The 20950-nt window shown below is 40.0% G+C and overlaps 1 protein-coding gene across 2 annotated transcripts; it reads right to left on the bottom strand.

The window, feature by feature from the left end:
• Positions 1-14373: 14373 nt before the first annotated feature.
• Positions 14374-20823, bottom strand: tmem144b (transmembrane protein 144b). Of its 2 annotated transcripts, none has more exons than XM_085246809.1 (12): positions 20629-20823; positions 20341-20514; positions 20060-20182; positions 19141-19240; positions 18945-19025; positions 18716-18794; positions 18453-18532; positions 17739-17857; positions 17416-17535; positions 15985-16082; positions 15105-15158; positions 14374-14882 (listed from the first exon to the last, which is right to left on the bottom strand). In XM_085246809.1, the coding sequence occupies exons 1-12, from the start codon at positions 20702-20704 to the stop codon at positions 14799-14801; spliced, it is 1188 nt and encodes a 395-aa protein (XP_085102935.1). In that variant the 5' UTR covers positions 20705-20823; the 3' UTR covers positions 14374-14798. The 2 variants fall into 2 exon arrangements, with proteins under 2 accessions (XP_085102935.1, XP_085102944.1); XM_085246818.1 differs by having other exon boundaries at positions 20078-20182.
• Positions 20824-20950: the final 127 nt, after the last annotated feature.

The raw sequence follows: 20950 nt of genomic DNA, 5'->3' as shown, positions 1-20950 counted from the left end.
GGTCATGATTTTCTATCCAGGCAGCACGGTGGCACAGTGGTTAGCGCTGTTGCTTCACTAGAAGGTCCTGAATTCAATTCCACCATTAGGTCAGGGTCTTTCTGTGTGGAGTTTGCATGTTCTCCCCTGTGTTTACGGGGGTTCTCTGGCTTCCTCCCACAGTCCAAAGACATGGAGTTAGAGGGGACAGGTTAATCTGAAACACTAAATTGCCCACAGGTGTGAATGTGCGTGTGAATGGTTGTCTGTGTCAATGGTTAGCCCTGTGACAGACTGGTGACCTGTCCAGGGTGTACCCTGCCTCTCGCCCTAAGACAGCCGGGATAGGCTCCAGGGCACCCCGCGAACCTGAAAAGGATAAGCGAATGGATGGATGGATTTTCTAATCCTAATAAATCAGAATGTTATGATCATGGCATTTCCATTCTTTCCATTTCCCATTGTGTGTGTTTAAAAATAATATATATGTATATATATAATTTTTATTGTTATCCTTGCCAATGTTGTTTATACTAAATGACTAGGTTTGACTTGAATATGTAACTGAAGCTGGAACTCTAAATAATATTTTGAACCAGTTAAAATGCTAATCCATTTGTGGAGTATTGGGGCATTTGAATGATATGATGAGAATGACACTTATTGATGTGTGAATGACCAAAGCACAGCAGGATTCAACACAACACTTTTTGAAAAACAGCAGCTGCTGATGTTGTTTCCTATAGCTCACTGGGATTCCCATTCAAAAGGTGTTCTTCCCACTTCCAGATTACATTTGATAGTGCTCAAAGGCTCACAAAGATTCAGGTATTTTTGTTTAGACAACAAAGGGACAGAGGTTTTATTCTGTATATAGCCTTGTGTTTATTTTGTGGATATTTTCACATTGTTAAGTAAAATTGTGATGAAAAGCTTAATACAGTCATTTAACAATATATACTATATCTTTGTGACATGACAACACGATTTTTATTAGAGATGGACGATCCAATATTAGTATGGATATGGGTCCAATACTGACCTAAATTACTGGATTGGATATTGGAGAGAAATAAAAAATGTAATCGATCCGAAGTATCACAAAATCACCTCACAAAACGCGGTACTTGGCGTAACCCAGCTCGGCGCATCGGCGCAGTATGTGTGAAGTGATAGAGCGGCTGTTGTTTGCGAGACCTTTCGGCGGTCTGTTGGAGCATTTGGAGCCTCGCTACATGCTTCCTAACCACAGCATTTCATCTCGGCGAAAACTATCCCAGAGAAGTAAAGCAAGTGTGTAAGTTCATCCCTGGATGTTTGCATAGTATTTCCACGTTAAGCTTAACAACTGAGATATTGAGCCACAGCTGGACTGGGCATCGGAGTTCCATATTGAGGTGAAAAGGAAGCGATTTGTCCCATACTTCAGCTAGAATTAAAAAATAGACACAAAGCTGGAGTTATTCTGTCTTTGCTGTGCAGTTGCATCTACTTCTCTCATTCTCTCCCCCTTCCTCTCCTGTTATTACTTCAAACATGAAACTGATCAATGATCAGCTGATCGGCTTTTCTGCCGCAAGTCCCGTCTTTCTTGTTTGTTTATTGCCCACTTTGCGCTAGAAAGAGGAGACCAGCGGATAAACAACAGCAGCACGTTTAAGCGTGATAAGCTGTTGTTAGAATTTATTTAATATTACTTTCTAGTATCAGCTGATGTTTGCTGGAGCCACGGCTGTAAAAGCTGCTGGTCATGATATCTGTTTGGATATGTGGTGAGATGGAAACATGAAGATGAAACCAGGAGATGTCCTTACTGAATCATCAGAGCTGAGCAGGTGATGGAGAAACAGGTTTACCTTTTAGGTGACATGAATGAGTTGAAGGGAAGTTATGATCTGTTTCTGAGAGACAAATAACACCAGGATCCTTTTCTACATAGCTGATGGCAGGTAACTGTGCAGGGGCGGGTCTAGCAAAGTTTTGCCAGGGGGGCAGGTAGGGCATTAGCAGGGAAAGGGGTTACGTCATTTTAAAACTGAATAAATAATTATCTGAATCTTACAACAAAAGTGGTCATCTGATTAAATGTATAGAAATCCATTATTGTATATAGTAACTAAAAAGTCTAATATACACCCCAGTAAGCTATAGTACTTTTTCCTTTAGGAAGGTACTATCTGTGCAGTCTGCAATTAAGTTGAAGAAAGATGTTGAATCTATTTAATTGTTGTGGAAAAATAATTGATTTCTGTGCATTTGTTTTACACTTGCATTAAATTAAAGTTGATTACATCGATTAAGGGCGGGGGGTTGTTTCCTAATATTTTTGCTGGGAGTTGGCAACCCTATTAGTTAGGTAGGTAAGTACTCTTTAAAATACCAGAATAGGGAGGATGGTGTAGGTTCAAATTTATTAGATTGATCAGTGTTGCTGAACTATAAAATGTTTTGGGTGCAGTGTATTTTTTGCATACAGGTATAACAGAATAGCTTCTCTTCTGTCTCTTGTTTTTTAAAACTTGAGTATGAACTTTAAATTAAAAAGTGGTATCGTGCCATCTCTAATTTTTATTATGACTTTTTCCTGACCTCATTTTTTGCAGACTGCATGCAGCTGTATTCCATACAATTGGATTTTCTCTGCTGATTGGTGTTTGCACCTAACGAATTTCTATGTAAAGCCATGTAATTTTTTCTTCCGTCATCTGGAATGTGCTGATGACTGATCATAACTGAGATTAAAAAAATGAAATAGAAGTTTAATCATTAACCTAGAGCTGATTAACTCAGAGAAAAGCTAATTAGAGTAAGTCCACCAAACTGTGAGCATGTTCACCTTGAGTTAAGCTTTCGTGAGTAGAGAAAGAAAGCCATCATCAATGGAGCTCACTTGGTAACAGGCAATGGCGTGTCCAGCGGGGTGGCCTGGGGGGGCACAGGCCACCCCCCAAACCAGACTGGCCACCCCAGGTGCCACCCCGAAGCTAAAACAATAAAATTCAATTAAATATCAAATGTACGATTACGTTTTCGTAGTGAAGCTCAGATATCCGAGTGTAAGTGAATGCAGCATCGGCAAAGGAAGGAGAAAGACAGCACCACAGAAAGCTATTTTCCGGCGAAAGAAAATGATGAGAGAATAAATGTCCTGGTAAGTAATATTAAGTTTGTTGAGTTTAGTAAACTTCAGTGAAATTAGAATACCAAGGAAAAAATAACACTTAAAAAATATTCGGCAACTGCCGAATATTTCAGTAGGCTACTGGGGGGAGCTAGCATAAGAGTTATTAGTTATAAGATATAATCCAAGTCGTAACATTGCTGTGTGGAGCTGCAGATTTGGTTGCAGGTTAATACTGGCAGTGTCGCCATGCCACCTGACTGTACTTCATCATCAGCCAGTGTTGTTCTTTATACATCAATATTACCAAAGTTTGTGCCATGTTCAATGCAGGGATGTGCAGTTCTGGTCCTCCTGGTTTCAGATGTTTCCATACTTCAACACAGCTGATTTAAAGAATCATTTACAGACTTGTGCACAACTAGGTGTTTGGGGATTATTTGATTTGGATTGGCTATGTTGGTATAGGTAACATCTAAAACATGCATGATAGGGTCCATAAGGGCAAGAATTTGACATCCCTGACTTCCAGTCAAGGTCATACATCAGGAAAGTTGTTGTTTGTGACTTAAGTTTTTGCTTTATTACTTCAGGGCCAACCAGTATAGATAGAAGAATAGGAGTGGAGAATGAAAAGATCTCAAAATATTGAGAATTTCTTCCTTAAGAAGGCTAAAATAACACCAGAAGGACAGAGCAATGTCAGGGAAAGGTGGACTGAGCAGCAGTCATCATTGTCACCTGTGATTTCTACAAATGAAGGTATGTGAGAATGAATAAGGAAAATGCAAGGAAGGGATGTTTATATTGTCAGGTGTTCAACCGATCCATAGGGGACAAATCCTAATATTTGGGAATAAATAATTAAATAAGTAAATATATGTATTGTGGTACATAATTGGAAATGAAAACAAAATCCTGCTTTAAATAACATGTTTTTTTTATTTAATGAAATGTAATATTTTTATATTATCCCACGCACTTCTTCACCTGTTCATGATCCACCAGATAACCAGGATGTGGTGCCTTTTGAAACATCTTCTCCTACAACATCATGTACGACACCGGGCCATCCACATGGTATTTAACCTCCAATCTTACTTTATAGATTAATATTGAAAGCCTTTAATTGTGCATTAAATATTTTATAATATTGATACTGTCACTTTTGCAAGAGATGTTGTTCTAGATTAAAAACAATTCTTCATTGATTTTTAAATTGAATCCTCCCATACTTAGATATATCTCAAAATCCAGCGGAGGGACCTAGACAGCCACACTTGAAGATATTTCCTCGAACAGTACATGGTGAAAAGAGGAGGGCCTTCAGCAAGACATGGTATTCACAACACAAATGGCTGGAATATTCTCAAAGTCGGGACTCTGTCTATTGTTTTGCATGTAGACACTTTTCCCTTCCAAATGCTTCTGAAACTCCTTTTACATCACATGAAGGGTACTCAAACTGGAAGAAGGCAATGTATAAAGATGGAGGTTTTAAGGGGCATGAGAAATCTGAAGGTCATACGAATGCCATGTATGCTTGGAGTGAACATAAGAAAAACATTTTGACAGATTCATCTGTGCATGATGCTTTGGACAAGGCATATAAAAAAAAAGTAGAGGAAAATCGCATATATATCAAAACTGTTGCTGAAGTACTTCTCCTTACAGCTATGCAAAACCTCTCCCAAAGGGGGCATCTTGAGACAGATACATCACAAAACAAAGGGAACTTTTTAGAGTTAATGGAACTTCTTTCTAAGCATAATCCACTGATTGCAAAAAAAATGAAAGCTGCAGGAAATGCAAAATATACCAGTAACACCATTCAGAATGAAGTAATAGAATAGAATAGAATTCAACTTTATTGTCATTGCACATGCACAGGTACAGGGCAACGAAATGCAGTTTGCATCCATCCAGAAGTGCTTTAGTGATATAGATATATTACAATATATATTAGCAATAATATAGATATGTGAGTATATTACAGAAATGGGTCTATTATGGTATGTTATAATGTACACGGTATGAAGTATGTTGTGAATATTCTATAACTATAAGTATGTACAGGCTGTAGTGAGTACAAGCTATGTACAGGATATGAACAGGATATAAATATGAAAAACTATACAGAATATGAAATAAATAACTTTACAGAATCTGGGATATACAGCTATACAGAAATGGGAACTATGCAAATTGTAAACAGTTGTAGGATTAAAGATTATCGAATGTACAGAATGATTATTTACACAGAGCTATACAGTAGTGCAGTTAAGATAAGTGAGGGTGTAGATAGTTTCTACAGAGGCTATATAAAGTGCTAGTGGTTGTGAGTGGTGGTTCAGTCCATGTTATTATTGTGTTTGAGGGTACAGTTGTCCATTGTGGGTGTGTGTATGTTCAGTCCATGAGTTTAACGTGGGTCAGATGTCAGGAGGCAGAGTTCAGGAGTCTGACAGCTGTGGGGAAGAAGCTGTTCGGGTACCTGGTGGTCTTAGTCCGGAGGCTCCTGTGGCGCCTCCCAGAGGGCAGGAGGGTGAAGAGTCCATGTGATGGGTGACTGGGGTCTTTGATGATTTTCCCAGCCCTTTTCAGACACCGCTTCCTGTAGATGTCTTTTATGGCAGGAAGTGGTGCTCCGGCGATGCGCTGGGCAGTTTTCACGACCCTCTGCAACGCCTTCCGGTCCGAGGCAGAGCAGTTCCCGTACCAGACTGTTATACAGTTGGTCAGGATGCTCTCGATGGTGCAGCGATAGAAGTTCACCAGGATGTCTGAGGACAGGTGGTTCTTCCTCAGAGTCCTCAAGAAGAAGAGGCGCTGGTGAGCCTTCTTGACCAGCTTGGAGCAGTTGGTCGTCCAGGTGAGATCCTCGGAGATGTGGACTCCCAGGAACTTGAAGCTGCTCACACGCTCCACAGCCGTCCCCTTAATGTGGATGGGTGGATGTGGGTCAGCATTCCTCCTGTAGTCCACGATGAGCTCCTTGGTCTTCTCGGTGTTAAGCAGCAGGTTGTTTCTGTCGCACCACTCAGCCAGACGATCCACCTCCTCCCTGTAGGCGGCCTCATCGTTGTCACTGATGAGGCCAATCACCGTGGTGTCATCTGCAAACTTAATGATGGTGTTGGAACCATCAGCAGGTCTGCAGTCGTGGGTGAAGAGGGAGTAGAGGAAAGGGCTCATCACACAGCCTTGTGGTACACCGGTGTTCATTGTGATGGTAGATGAGCAGCGGTTATCCAGCCGGACATGTTGGGGGCGGTTGGTCAGGAAGTCCAGTAACCATTTGCAGATGAGGGAACTGATACCCAGGTCTGTCAGTTTCCTGATGAGTTGTGAGGGGTGGATTGTATTGAATGCTGAACTGAAGTCTATAAACAGCATTCTGGCGTAGGTGTTGTTGTTGTCCAGGTGTGAGAGGACAGAGTGCATTGCGATGGAGACTGCATCCTCTGTGCTCCTGTTCCGGCGGTATGCGAATTGGTGGGGGTCCAGGGTGGGGGGGAGACAGGATTTGAAGTGTGCTAGGACCAGTCGCTCTAAGCACTTAGTGATGATGGGGGTGAGTGCTACTGGGCGGTAATCATTGAGGCAAGATGGGTTGGAGTTTTTGGGTATCGGGACGATGGAGGTGGATTTGAAGCAGGCCGGTACCACAGCGTGGGCCAAGGACAGATTGAATATGTCTGTGAGCACTCCTGCAAGCTCCCCAGAACACGCTCTGAGAACACGCCCGGGGATGCCATCAGGGCCTGCAGCCTTGTGGACATTGATCCTGCTCAGCACCGCTCCTACATCGGTGGGGGAGAGAGTCATAGGTTGGTGGTCTGGCGTCATGTCTGCTTTGGTTGTGGTTGTGGGGTTCCCTCGCTCAAAACGAGCATAAAAGTTGTTGAGCTCGTTGAGGAAGGAGACATCAGAGGATGCGGGGGAGGGTTTGGTGGTCCTGTAGTCTGTGATGGTCTGGAGTCCTTGCCACATGCGTCGGGGGTTGGAGTTGGAGAAGTGTTCTTCTACCTTCTTTTTGTAATGGTGTTTGGCTTTTTTGATGCCCTTCTTTAGATTAGCCCTGGCTGTACTGTAGGCGTGTGCATCTCCTGACCTAAAGGCAGTGTTGCGGGCCTTCAGGAGGAGACGAACATCCCGGTTCATCCAAGGCTTCTGGTTGGGGTACATGGTGATCCGTTTCTGGGTGGTGACACTGTCTGTGGTTTTGGAGATGTAATCCAGTACAGATGAGGCGTACTGGTCCAGGTCTGTGTGGGTGAACATATTCCAGTCTGTGTTTTTAAATCTGTCCTGGAGCACTGCGTCTGTCCCCTCTGGCCACACTTTAATTGTCCTCACAGCAGGTTTCACACGTTGGATGAGTGGTGAATACCGAGGTGTGAGGTGTAATCGAATGTCTGTCAGAGATGGTACGTGAAGACATTATCAGAGAAGTAAAGGAGAATGAGTACTTCTCTGTGATTGCAGATGAAACAAAAGACCTAAAGAAAACAGAGCAACTGACATTAGTACTAAGGTATTACTACAATGGGGCTGTTCAAGAGAGTTTTTTAGAGTTCCAGAGAGCAAGTCAGCTAGATGCGGCAGGGCTCACTCAAAATATCATACAGTGTCTGGAAAGGTATGGCCTTGAATATAGATCCAATCTTGTAGGCCAAGGATATGATGGGGCGTCAGTAATGGCAGGGAAATGCAGGGGTGTTGCAGCCAGGATCAAAACAGAGGCAAAACATGCATTTTATGTACATTGCAATGCACATTGCCTTAACCTTGTTATCGTTGATGCAGTGAAAGCAGTCCCTGAAGCACACTGCTTTTTTTCATTGTTGCAGAAATTGTATGTCTACATGTCAGGTTCATATGTTCACCAAAAATGGATCACAGTTAAAAAAGACATATATCCAGAGGCTCCTAGAGAGCTTCAGAGACTCAGTGATAAGATAAGATAAGATAACCTTTATTAGTCCCACACGTGGGAAATTTGTTTTGTCACAGCAGGAAGTGGACAGTGCAAAAGTTATGACGCAAAAATTAGAATACAATAAGAATAAATACAGTACACAGCTGTACAGAATAGAATAAAATAATATACTATATACAGTAGAATAAAATAGAATAAAAATATACAATAAGATAAAAATAGAATACGAATGCTATATACAACTGAGTAAAAATACAACGATGCCAGAAAAGATTATTGCACTTAGTGTTATTGCACATGTGTGGATGTGTGTGTTTGTTCAGTTAAAGTCTTTGTTGTGGAGTCTGACAGCAGTGGGGAGGAAAGACCTGCGAAATCTCTCCGTCCCACACCGTGGGTGCCGCAGTCTCCCACTGAAGGAGCTGCTCAGTGCTGTCACAGTCTGCTGCATGGGGTGGGAGACGTTGTCCAACAGGGATGACAGCTTAGCCGCCATTCTCCTGTCACTCACCACCTCCACTGGGTCCAGAGGGCATCCTAGAACAGAGCTGGCCCTTCGGATCACCCTGTTCAGTCTCTTCCTGTCCCCAGCAGAGATGCTGCCGCCCCAGCAGACCACACCATAAAAGATAGCAGAAGCCACCACAGAGTCATAGAAGGTCTTCAGGAGTGGGCCCTCCACCCCAAACGACCTGAGTCTCCGCAGCAGGTACAGCCTGCTCTGCCCTTTCCTGTAGTTATTTCCTGTAGTCTGAGTTATGAGTCCAGTCCAGTCTGTTGTTCAGATGAACACCAAGGTACCTGTAGCTGTCCACAGCCTCAATGTCCATACCCTGGATGTTCAGTGGTTGCAGTGGAGAATGCTTGTGCCTGCGGAAATCTACCACCAGCTCCTTGGTTTTACTGGCGTTGATCTGGAGGTAGTTCAGCTGGCACCAGTCCACAAAGTCTTGAGTCAGTCCTCTGTACTCCTTGTCATCCCCATCAGTGATGAGGCCGACTATTGCAGAGTCATCAGAGAACTTCTGCAGGAAGCACTGGGTGGAATTGTGGGAGAAGTCTGCAGTGTAGATGGTGAAGAGGAACGGAGCCAGAACCGTTCCCTGTGGGGCCCCCGTACTGCAGACGACCCTGTCCGACACACAGCCCTGAGTCCTCACATACTGTGGTCGGTCGGTGAGGTAGTCCAAAATCCAGGTAGTGAGGTGATGGTCCACTCCAGAGTTCTCCAGCTTGTCCTTCAGAACCGAGGGTGGGCAGATACCAGGTGGGCATGTCGTTACAGTGCATGCAAAACTGTAATGGACAGATTACCAGCTATATTAAGAGTGCTACATGAGATAGATTTAGAGAACAGCGGTGACAGATCAGTGGAGGCACGGGGTCTGTTGGCACAAATTGACCTCACATTTATTGGCAATTTATCCACATTTAGAAAAATTCTAGGGGAAATTAAGTTGCTTTCTGATGTACTTCAGTCTCCATCTCTTGATCTAGCAAAGGCTGTAGACCTAATTCATGCACTTCAAGACACCTTGGACCAATATAGAAGTGAATCCTGTTTTGATGAGCTGTGGCAAGACGCAATGGATATTGCAGAAAAGTGTACTGTTGCCTCTGAGACAGTTAAGAGAAGGGTGCAGAGAGAGAGCCTCAGGCTAAAGGGTTATTTTGTAGATTCTCCAATCGGGCAACACAGGTGTAAGGAGGATGACAAGGACAAGTTTAAGAGGGAAGTATTTTACCCCATTCTTGACCATGTACATGCAGAGATGGAGAAGCGCTTCAACAAGACCAATTGTGATATTATGAGGGGTATACAGGCACTAAACCCCAAGAGTAAGAGCTTTTTGTCAGAGGAAATAGTTGTAAGCTTGGCTGGTCTGTATGACTGTGATATTGAAGACCTCAAACATGAGCTGTATCAAGCTAGAAAGGTTGTTCAAAGGAGAGCGGGGTGTGGGAATGAACTCTCCAGTATTTTGGGGTTTACTACCTTCCTAGAGCCTTACAAAGAGGTGTTTCATCAGCTTTTTCGTTTATGTCGAATAGCTTTAGCTTTACCTGTCAGCAGTGCTACTTGTGAACGTAGCTTTTCAGTGCTAAAGCTTATAAAAAAAATCATCTACGACCAACTATGACTGATGAGAGGCTTAGCAATACTGGAGTTTTGAGTATTGAGAGGAAAAGGGCAATATCATTAAGCCTGGATGACTTTGTAACACGTTTTGCCACCCGTCACCGTAACAGGCGGATCTACCTATTCTAAGTCATTGATAATATTTAATGAAGCATAGAGTAGGTACTTGAGTAAATGTTCTCTTTCAAAACATAAATATTTTGCAACTACAAGTGCTGCTGTTCGTGTTGGCTGTTCACAAATTTTTTTGTACTTCTTGTCCTCTTAACATGTAACAGAGTCTTATCAAAAGTTCAGTATATTTTAATAAGTTTAAATAAGTTTTGCATTGCATTGGCTAATTTGCCAATTGTATGTTAAAAATGTTTGTAGTTTAATGTTCAAAAATGTTTTAGCCCAAAACATATGTGCACTATTTGTCAGTAAAAATACTTGTCCTTGAATGCTGAATAAACTGACAAAGCACTGATTGTTCTCTTGTACTTTATCAACACAGTATCTAAACACTTTTCACTGTAGTGGTGAAAATCTCATTCTAATAAAAGTTAAAAGCGCATCCAGTTATTAGGTTTATAGGATTATTGAATTATGGTTAACGGTTGGTAGAATTTTTTTTAACATTATCTGTCAATTACATCTGCCACCCTTCTCCAAATCTGTGCCCCTACCTGCCCCCCCCCCCCAAAAAAATAAATAAATAAATAAATAATAATTTTCTAGACACACCACTGGTAACAGGCAAATAAAGAACAAAGCCTTAATTTTCAAATCAGTGGACTAAGAAATATGAGTGTGTGTCAGTGTGGACATTGATGTTTATCTTTAAAAAAAAAAAAAGTAATTGTAATCAAGATTGGGCCACTCTGTCATCACCATAGACTGTAGACAAATTTGATAAGATTGATAGAAAATCTATATTTTTTTGTGTGAGTTTATCATTCACTCAACTTAAATTTCATCAAATTAACCTGAAAATTCTAATTTTACATTTGAGTTTTGTTGACAGAAGATTAAGATAAAACCACAGACACCTATACTAATCTTACCCAATTACCCAATTTTCTTTTCCATGTTTAACCATTTACAATTTGATGAAATGTCATCTTTGACTGATAGTCGTTCTCTTAAGAGAGATGTTTTGGCAAATTACTCCTCATTGGAGTAGCAGTGTAGTGTTTAACTTGTAGCTAAAATCCAGGTTTTTAATGAAGATAAACTTTTAACGTTAAAAGCCAACGTAACTTTTATAGAACTGTCTACATGTTACTGCTACATTTAATAATTCAATAACAAACTGAAGTGGTGAGCTATTTCATAATGAGGACTGGATCCCAGTTTGATCCAAGCCTGATACTGTTTTGCTTTGGATCTGTCCAAGGTGGACTCCGATTTAGACCGAGATTGATGATCCATGGTCTATGAGCATCTTTAAGCATGAAATGTTCAGCTCACAGCACATACATATATGAAAAAAAAATTTGCTTTAAAAAACAATTCAGTTTCACAATCTCATTTCAATCACATCATCGCTCACATATTCACATTATTACAATATGAGAGCTGCATTACTATTGACAGAGGCAGAAAGATGTAGATTATATTCTAAGCTGCAACATAATTGTGCCATTTAGTACACCGACTACTGATTCAATATAAAAGAGATCAAGTTGCATTTAAAACATTAAGCTAAAACTGGGATTTCATTGTTTTATTGTAGAAACCTAAAACTCTATACATTAATTCACGCTGCTCTGAGTAAGGAAATTTTTTTTTTATTTAACCTTTATTTAACCAGGAATGTCCCGTTGAGATCAAAGACCTCTTTTTCAAGGGAGTCCTGGCCAAGAGGCAGCACATTTCAAGACAAATACATACGAACAAACAAAGTTAAAATTACACAAAACAATTACACATTATTGAGGCAGCCTGTAGGCCTTTGAGTTTAGTTTTAAAAACATTTAAAGACAACAATTCAGTTAGTTTCCAGTCTTTCTGTAACATGTTCCATGAAAAAGGCGCAGAGTGGACAAAGGCTTTCTTACCCAGCTCTGTGCGGACAAGGGGAACAGACAACAGCAGCTGATCATTTGAGCGCAAGGAGTAAGAACCACTATTTGTCCTTGTGACCAAAGTACAAATATAAGGAGGCAGCAATCCAAGCATAGCTTTGTAAATAAAAGTGTACCAATGCCCCTGTCTTCTAATGGCCAAAGAAGGCCATTTTACTCTTAAGTACAAATCACAGTGATGGGTCAGGTATTTACAATTGGTAATAAACCTCAAGGAAGCATGATACATCGTGTCCAACATTAGAAGACATGAAGAAGAAGCGTTCATATACAGAATGTCACCATAATCTAACACAGATAAAAAGGTTGATGAACTTGTGTCAGTCAGATGAGGCCTATACTATGAATCAATGTTCCCACTAAGCTGCCCGCGTGCGCAATTGCGCACTGCTGGCACAGTCTCTGCGCACAGAAAATCTGCGTTGCACACATAAAAAAAATCGAACCTGAATTGAAACTAAAATGAATACTTTAACAATTCTGTTTTGCAGTGTTAGTAAGTGTGTGGCTGCTCCCGTATGAGATTAGAATGATGTCACCTTATCCCATAGTCCAGCCAATAATGCGATTCGTATATACGCAGCTAATCAATGTCGTTGACAGGCTATGACAGCACCTTATGTGTCGACACCGGTGTTTTAGCTAGCAGTCGTGATGTGCAATACCACTGATTTACTTTCCGATCCAATACCAAGTAAAATTCAGGGTGGTATCGACGATACTGATCCGATACTGATACTTTGTACAAAAACTTTCATTGTATTTCATATATTATTGTATTATGTAATTGTAAAAATAATATAATAATATAGCTTCATAATGATTACAGGACATCAGACTACTTGTTCTTATTGCCTAATAACGCAGAATTATCATATAGAAATAAAACTTGAAGTTGTGCGCTATTTGAAAACGTTGCCTGCCTGCAGCACTAAAGGACCCCGTGAGAGATGTCTGTCTCGCCCTAGCAAAACCTGTCCTCTCCTCCTTTTCAGTTCGCCTGAACATACACTTGTCATATTCTGTGATAAGATTTACTCTGAGGTGTTTGACGAGGTTAGTAGTGTTGCCACAACACCTCACTGTCTTGCCGCATGTATAGCAAACCGCGCCTTGGCTGTTTGTGGAGGTAAAATACGTCCACAGATTACTCCGTTTACGCTCAGCCATTGTTGCGAGTGCGCACGCCAGGTTGCAACACATTGCGGCCTGACGTCAACTCCAAAGCCCTATACAGCCATATTTTGCACATGACTATGAAAGGCGGAAGAGGAAGTAGTTCCTTTGAATGTAGACAATCAGAATGTTATAGTTTCTTCACTGTGTTCCTGTTAATGATAAACTACAAATTTACCCTAAATTACTAAAATATCGATATTTTAACGTGAGAATCGATTCTAGAACATAAATGATTGGTATCGGAGGAATCGATATTTCAGGATCGATCCACACATCACTAGGGTATAGTCCTCGTATCTTGATACAGCCCTGATTTTGTTCTGCCTTGCTGCTTAATTAAAAGCAATCCCATGTGCATACTACCTTTTAGGGCTAAGCCCTGTATCAAATGTCTGCCTCTGCTTTCAAGGACTGCGATTTTGATCGCTGGTGTCACCAGATGTTTGTCTAGACAGAGTTCTAAAATCTGGTGTTATAAGTAATATAGTAACATTTTAATCATTAAAATAAAAGGTCAGCATTAGTGTGGCATGTTAAAGCCAGTATCAATCTCTACAAATCATGTTTATTGTTTAGTTTAATCTAGCACTTTCAGAAAGACATTTTCTGGGCGCTGGTTTAGCTCAGTGGAAAAAGGAGGCAGCCATATGGCTAAAAGCTAGCCCGGATTTGAGTCTGATCTGCGGCCCTTTGATGCAGGTCTTCTTCCCTCTTCCTTGGCCTCTGCTTTCATGTCAGTCTTCACTGTACCTGTCCAATGAAGCCATAAAAGCACTTCTATGAAGTATGCATGTTCTGACCCCCCCAACCCCAAGCTATTCCATCCCAGAAAAAGCTATTCCATCCCAGAAAAAGCTATTCCATCCCAGAAATCAAGCACATCATGTTGACCATCTTTTTCTGCATACAAACCCCAGGAAATGTGAGAGATGCTATTGGTGGAATTTCAAGTGTTTTAATAGCAATTTTGCAGTATTCAGTCTAGCATTAACCATCTTTTTCTTACATCTGTAAAGTAGACCTCAGTGGCATATATACACAACCTCTGCAATGCTGGAAAAGCCAGTCCCGATTAGTGAAAACAGCAGCTGCTGTGTGATGCATTAAATGTGACATTTGTGCTATTTATTTGTTAGTAACAAACCAAATAGATTTTCAAAGTCCAGACGCAAATCCACTTTAAATATTTTCCTAACAGTTAACTGCAGAGCATAAGGTTTCTGCTATGCAACTAAAAAGGTTTATAATTATATTTCAATTTTTCTAAACATGATTTAATGCATTTATAAAAAGCAAACACTGCCTTTTCTCCTCACTGATACAGAAAACAAAAATGGAGAAAATTAGATGTTTGACTGTTCTGCATTATTAGAGATTTGATATGGCAGTCAGCACAGATCCGGTCAGCACAACACATGAGGCCAATGAGAAGATCAGGCAGTTCGCCAAGCCCTGCGGAAAGAAAGTGGGAGAAGTTAATCATCTGAGGATGATTTTTCTCAGAAACATTTAATTAAAAATTCCTCCTTTTGGGATGGTAAATGCCTTCCTGATCAACTGCAGTTTAACTTGATATTGTTTAGAATCTCCCCTTTGTAAACGGCACACTTACATGCAAGCCTTTGAGCTACTGTACAGTCAAGAAACAAGACTAGCTAATATTTTGATCGTTACCTTAATCTCTTTAAACACCAGGCACCCCCACAGAGCAGCAACCAGACCATAGCCCTGAAGAAAGGAAACCAAACAAGCTGTTTGAGCTTAGACCATTGACTTGATGAAACTAAAGTACCAGCTTAAAAGAACAGGATATAAATGGGTTAGCCATTTGTTCCAACAGTGTCTGATCCGTTTAGCACTTTATGCTGTGCATACACATCGAACATTCACTAAAGGTTCAATGCAATAGACAATCTAGATTATGATATTTAAGCCCTAATGGCTTTTTCCATGTATGAAGGATACACTTAATTGATCTTGTTGCAACATGCTTTACCCCAGCTACATTGCTTCTGGGGAAATGCAATTTGGTAAGAAAGCTGCAAATCGTAGCTCAATAGCTTATGTCTTCTGTGTTGTGAGATGTCATGATCCATGTGCTCAGGTGTTTTTTTTTTTTCCCTGTTGTCAAACTGATCTCCCTGTTGGAGTTCATTCTGGAGGGAGTTTTTTTTTTCTTTTTTTTTTTTCTTCCCCCCTCTTCTTTCCTCATGTTGTGCATTTTCCATTGTTTCAGTTTGGGTCGCTGCTCGTGCTAACGACCGGTCAGTGAAACCTAGCATGACCTGTATCCCCAATGTGATGTTTTTGTATTGTATACAAAACAAGGTCGACAAGGTATCATCTTAATTGTCCTTGGGGATAAATTAAGTCTCTCTGACACACCCTTAAAATGCTGTCAGTATTTTAGATCCAACTTCTTTTGAAAATATTCATGTAATGCAGAACAATGTGAAAACCTTCAATATCAATCTGCAGTCCAAGTGGTTTCAGAATGTTCATTGTTTTACTTATTAATTGAATCCTCCCAGCTGTCAGAATATGTTGCACTTACCACTGTGACAATTGGAAATGTAATGACAGAATTCAGGTAGTTATTGGCCAGGAACCAGCAGTATGTCCCAATTGCCCACATCAGTCCAGACAACAGACCTGAAGAGCAAGAGGAGACCGTAAGGTACTTATGTTTGAGTAAAAATGCATTAAAAACAAACAAACAAACAACATTCCTATGATTCCTTTGATCTAGAAAGGAAAAAACAAAACAAAACCAAAATAAGAGATTAGCAATATGAACACAGTGTGTGTCTATGAGTCGCCACAGGACAAGTGACATGCCGTTATATGATCTCCCTATCGGAAGATTGTTGGCAGGAGGTCTTACGCAACATAAATATGCTTTTTGTTAATTCCCGTCATTGCCTAATTCAGTATAAAATTGTACACAGGTTACATTACTCAAGGGAAAGAATTCACAAAATGTATCCAGACTGCTCTCCCTTCTGTGAGAAATGTATGACACATTATAGAAATCTGTTAGTTTTGTACTTTGTCCAAGGCTTCAGGGTTTTTTGTTTGACATTTTCACCATTTTCACTCTAATATTCTTAACCCCCACATTTTTTACTCTCTATGTACCTTTGGAACTAGCTTGGTTCTAAAAAGGTACACATCTCAGGGTGTCATAAAATATGCTATTTAACCAAAAAAAACAAAAAAAACAAAAACCAAAAAAAAACAAAAACCTGCCATACCAAAACCACACAGGAAGAGGTTAAAATTAGCTTTAAAAGATTTTTTTCCCACAAGATTGACCTGCTGTGTATTTTTGGGTAAAGTCTTACCTTTTGTGTCTAGTCCATCTGACAACCCTGACCATTGAAAAAGTGACAGTAAAGGGCAACCTGGCACAATAAGTAGTAATAACAGGGTGACGCTGATCGACTGCCAGTATACAAGTAGGGTGTGAACCTGAACTCAGAGAAAGTAAACAAAACTATGGAAGCTTGTTTCCACTTTTTTGCCATACATACATCACATAATCGCAAAATTGTAACTATTCAAAATTGGAACGCTGAGAAAACAATTAAAAAAAACAAAAACACACACACACACACACACACACACAAACTTTAAACTTCATGTCACTGAATATACATTTTAGAAAAATTTGGACTGACATTCCCCCCTCCAGTCATGGGAAAGGAAAAAAAAACACAAACAAAAAACAAAACGGCTACTGAAAGCTTTCATACAAAGTGCATGTTCATAAACACTGGAGAAAAAAAAAAAAGGCTAGAGTAATTTAAAAATATAAATTCAGTCTCTTCAAGGAAACACATTGATTGCTTGTTCACAATAAATCATCACTCAGTAACCTGAGTAGAATTCCAAATTTGTTCCAAGCAGCCCAATCATTAATTACTAAAGATCACGGTCATACAATAGGCTTTGGAAGAGTGCCTTTTCAGAAATAATGTTCTACCTGGAAGTACAGCTCTGGAGTAAAGCTTCGGCTTTGTATTCATGGCAGCGCAGTAGATGGCAAAGTACACAGTGCTTGCAATGAAAATACCACAGCAGTGTGCATGAACATAGTCGAGATCTGTGATAGAAAGATAGAAACGGGAATTAAGTTGGAAATATTACACCTGGTTCTCAGGAGGGACTAGTATTTCATCAAGCAGCAACTGGATCCATCCTTATATCTATGATAAATGTATTTTCTTCAATACTTCCTTCAAGCCAGCTTTGCAAAAAAAAAAAAAAAAAGTGCAGCATAAAGTGGTACCTGAGTAGAAAACATACCATAGACACTGGATTCATAGAACATGCTGTCATGGTGCACAGAATTGCTCTTAATGTACAGGACCGGTATGATGGAGAAAGCATACATGAGGCCCGCCACAACAGCAAGGAGAAACCCACTGGTGAAAAGGAGGCAGAATACATTGAGGAACTGGATGAAGAATGCATTTTAAATCTCCACTGATACATCATTCAATTTCTATGGTTAATTCCAAGATATTGCAAAGAGCCGATAAAAACTGACAGTGCTTGGGTAAATGGGTATGCAGGAAAACACTGCACAAAAGTGATGTTATTTTTGCACTCTGTTTTTTTTTACATTTATTGAATATCGGCTGTGACTGCTACATTTACAGCCTGGTGCTCACATTTTAAGTCTTTTTCTGCTGCTAAAACAAAAACTCACAGTAAGAGCAAGGTTGTCATGTGTGAAACTGTTTTTAGTCATGACTTAAAACTTGTTACACCTAAAAACCACACTGGCAGGCAGCTTCTAAACAAATAACTAAGACCTTCATTTAAAAGATGCAATGTAAATGAATTGTTTTACTTTTTATTACTTTTTCAATAATTAAAAAGCGTAAAATTGTATTCATTCATCTATGATTTAAAATCCATGACAGAGTGGCTGCTGTAGCCATTGTTTGTCAGCAATGAAAAATGCTAATAGTAATAATGCACACATCTGAGAGGCTCCTATTGAGATGAGCTCACATGAATCGTTTGCTCTTTGGTCCAATAGTGTCGATCCAGGATTCAGAGGAATTTTGTCCATAGCTTCCTGAATTTGTTCTCTGCAAAGAGAATCATCGACCCAATTTGTATGTACACCACACAAAATACATGATAAAGTGATGACAGGCTTTAAGACAAAGTAGTTTTTGCCTTGAGTGAATAGGAAGAAAATAAAAAGAAAGTATTTTCTAAAATCAACCTACTTCGACAAGCTGATAAAAATAAGTCAGTGACACACTCACTCTGTCAATCAGTAATGGAATTGTTTCTGAACTGTGAAGTAGCTCTACATCCGCTTTCACAAAGAAAAAGATCAGCCCACTGAATCAAAGGAGGAAAAAAAAAGTGTCATGTACATCCAGCTGATATGGTTTGAAAAATGACAGCAGCAGACAGTAGCCATCACTGTTTTTGGGTGGGGGGTAAATAAACAACACAGGCTGGGTCATTACAATTCCAAACGCGGTTTACCTTAGCAGACACAACCCAGCTCCACAATAATTTAATATTGGATGTGAAACGTTCTGTGCAGCAATCCCAAACCAGCCAAATCTAGGACAGACACAATCAGTGACCAATTCAGTTATTTTTCATTCAATCCAAGTCATGCAAAGACAGGATTATTTTATTTACAATCCAGAGTGTACATTCCATTAACTCAACTCACCTTGAACTGGCCCAGCCCATCAACAAATTAGAGGATCCCGAAATTAAGATGCCAAGACCAAGGCCAATAGCTTTAACAAATGGAACAACTGCTACATTTCCTGTAGACCATATGGATAGATGGAAGAAGTTAACATGTAAATGTTACTGACAAAGTTAGGGTTGCACCATTTCCATTGCTATATCTGAATGCAAAAATATATTTTATTTATTCACTTCTCATTAGTACATGGAGTCTAACTGACCCAGGAGCCATTCCCAGTCCCCTCTGAAGTCTTCCCCAAACCCCAGCCTCAATTCATACTCAAGCCATCTACCCTCATCGACTATCAAATGCTATCAAACCTGAATGAGGATCTAGTGAATATCTGATATTTAGAGATATTCATGAAACAAACAGTCTGTGTCCATCTGTGGCACTTGATTCTGTCTAGTAAGGTATGGCAAAGATTATGATGAAGCAGCTTTCAATTCAATTCATTTTAAATTCATTTTTTTAAAAAACGTTTTGATCTGGCAAATTTGAAAACCCTGGAGAACTGCAATGTCCCAGTTCTTGCCTCAGCAACTATGTCACACTATTCCCTGAACAGTTTGTTGTTTAACAACATGACTAATGAATACTCGCCACTACAAAAGTTTTAGGGACATTTTGTATTGCACTCTAAATACCCATTGATCTGTTCAACGTTAAGCACATAGCATTATGAATTTAAAGCATGAAATTGGGTCACACTGATTTCACCCCTAAAACTGTTCACATGTCCAACAAGGGACTATCAATAACCTAATTTTAGAACAACATCCTGCTGGACACCAGAGTCCAGTTTCCGGAACCTTTGGCATTAAACTATTTGTTGTTAAATTAGAAAAAACAAACAAACAACAACAACCCCCCCCCCCCTCAACTTCCACAATACCTGTGGCCCAAAGCACACCTCCAAGCATTGCAAGTGGGCAGAACTTGGGTGACTGAAGCATCAAGTCTCCAAACATAGATACAACCCATATTGCTGCACAGGTAACCCACTGAAAAAACATACCTGTAAATAAAACACAAAGATAAATGGTCTCAAAACTTTGCAAAATAGTGTAGATTTTCCTCACTTGGAAAGTAAACATTTAAAATGGAGCTTTTGTCCAAAAATAACACAAATAAGAATATCCAAACTCTCAGAAAAATAAACAATTATATGCTCACCATCGCCAGTCTCTACTCTTTTGACAGGAACGAAGTTGCTTCCATACAAAAATACAGCAGCCATATTTGCAGTAATTCCATAGGCAAAATGTGAGATAGCCCTAGATGAGTTAAAAGTAATGTTAAATGATTCCAGTTCACCGGTTCCATCATTTTTGTAGCCATCTTCTGCACCTGTAAAGTTTTTACAGCAAGAGGTTAAAGAACAAATCTGACTTCAAACAAAAACTAACCTAATGCAACCACACGCAGCCCCTATTCATCACAGACCAATTATACTTCACAAACCTTCAGCGATATGACAGCTCGCAATCAATAAGGCAGAGACGAATAAAAGAAAAAGTAAGGATTTTGCTTGGAGCATGTTAAAACAGAATATTTGTTTTGCTTTTGATAATTCAGGTCTACAACATTAAAAACTGCTGGAGGCTGTCTGTGTCTGCAGTGGTAAGTCAGTCAGGTGCTGCCAGTTATCTAATCACTTTGTAACACAACAGCTGCAGAGGATGTAGCGCATATATGCATATACTTACAGACAAGAAAACACACAACCATGAGGGCTTGTTATCATGTCTGTTTTCTGGAGTAATTTATCTTATGACATTTAAAA

Source organism: Mchenga conophoros, linkage group LG2 (assembly GCF_057382185.1).
Source record: "Mchenga conophoros isolate Kocher_MC1m ecotype Shallow Benthic linkage group LG2, M_conophoros_male_GT1.1, whole genome shotgun sequence".
Lineage (NCBI taxonomy): Eukaryota > Metazoa > Chordata > Actinopteri > Cichliformes > Cichlidae > Mchenga > Mchenga conophoros.
This window is presented reverse-complemented; position numbering and strand designations above follow the sequence as displayed.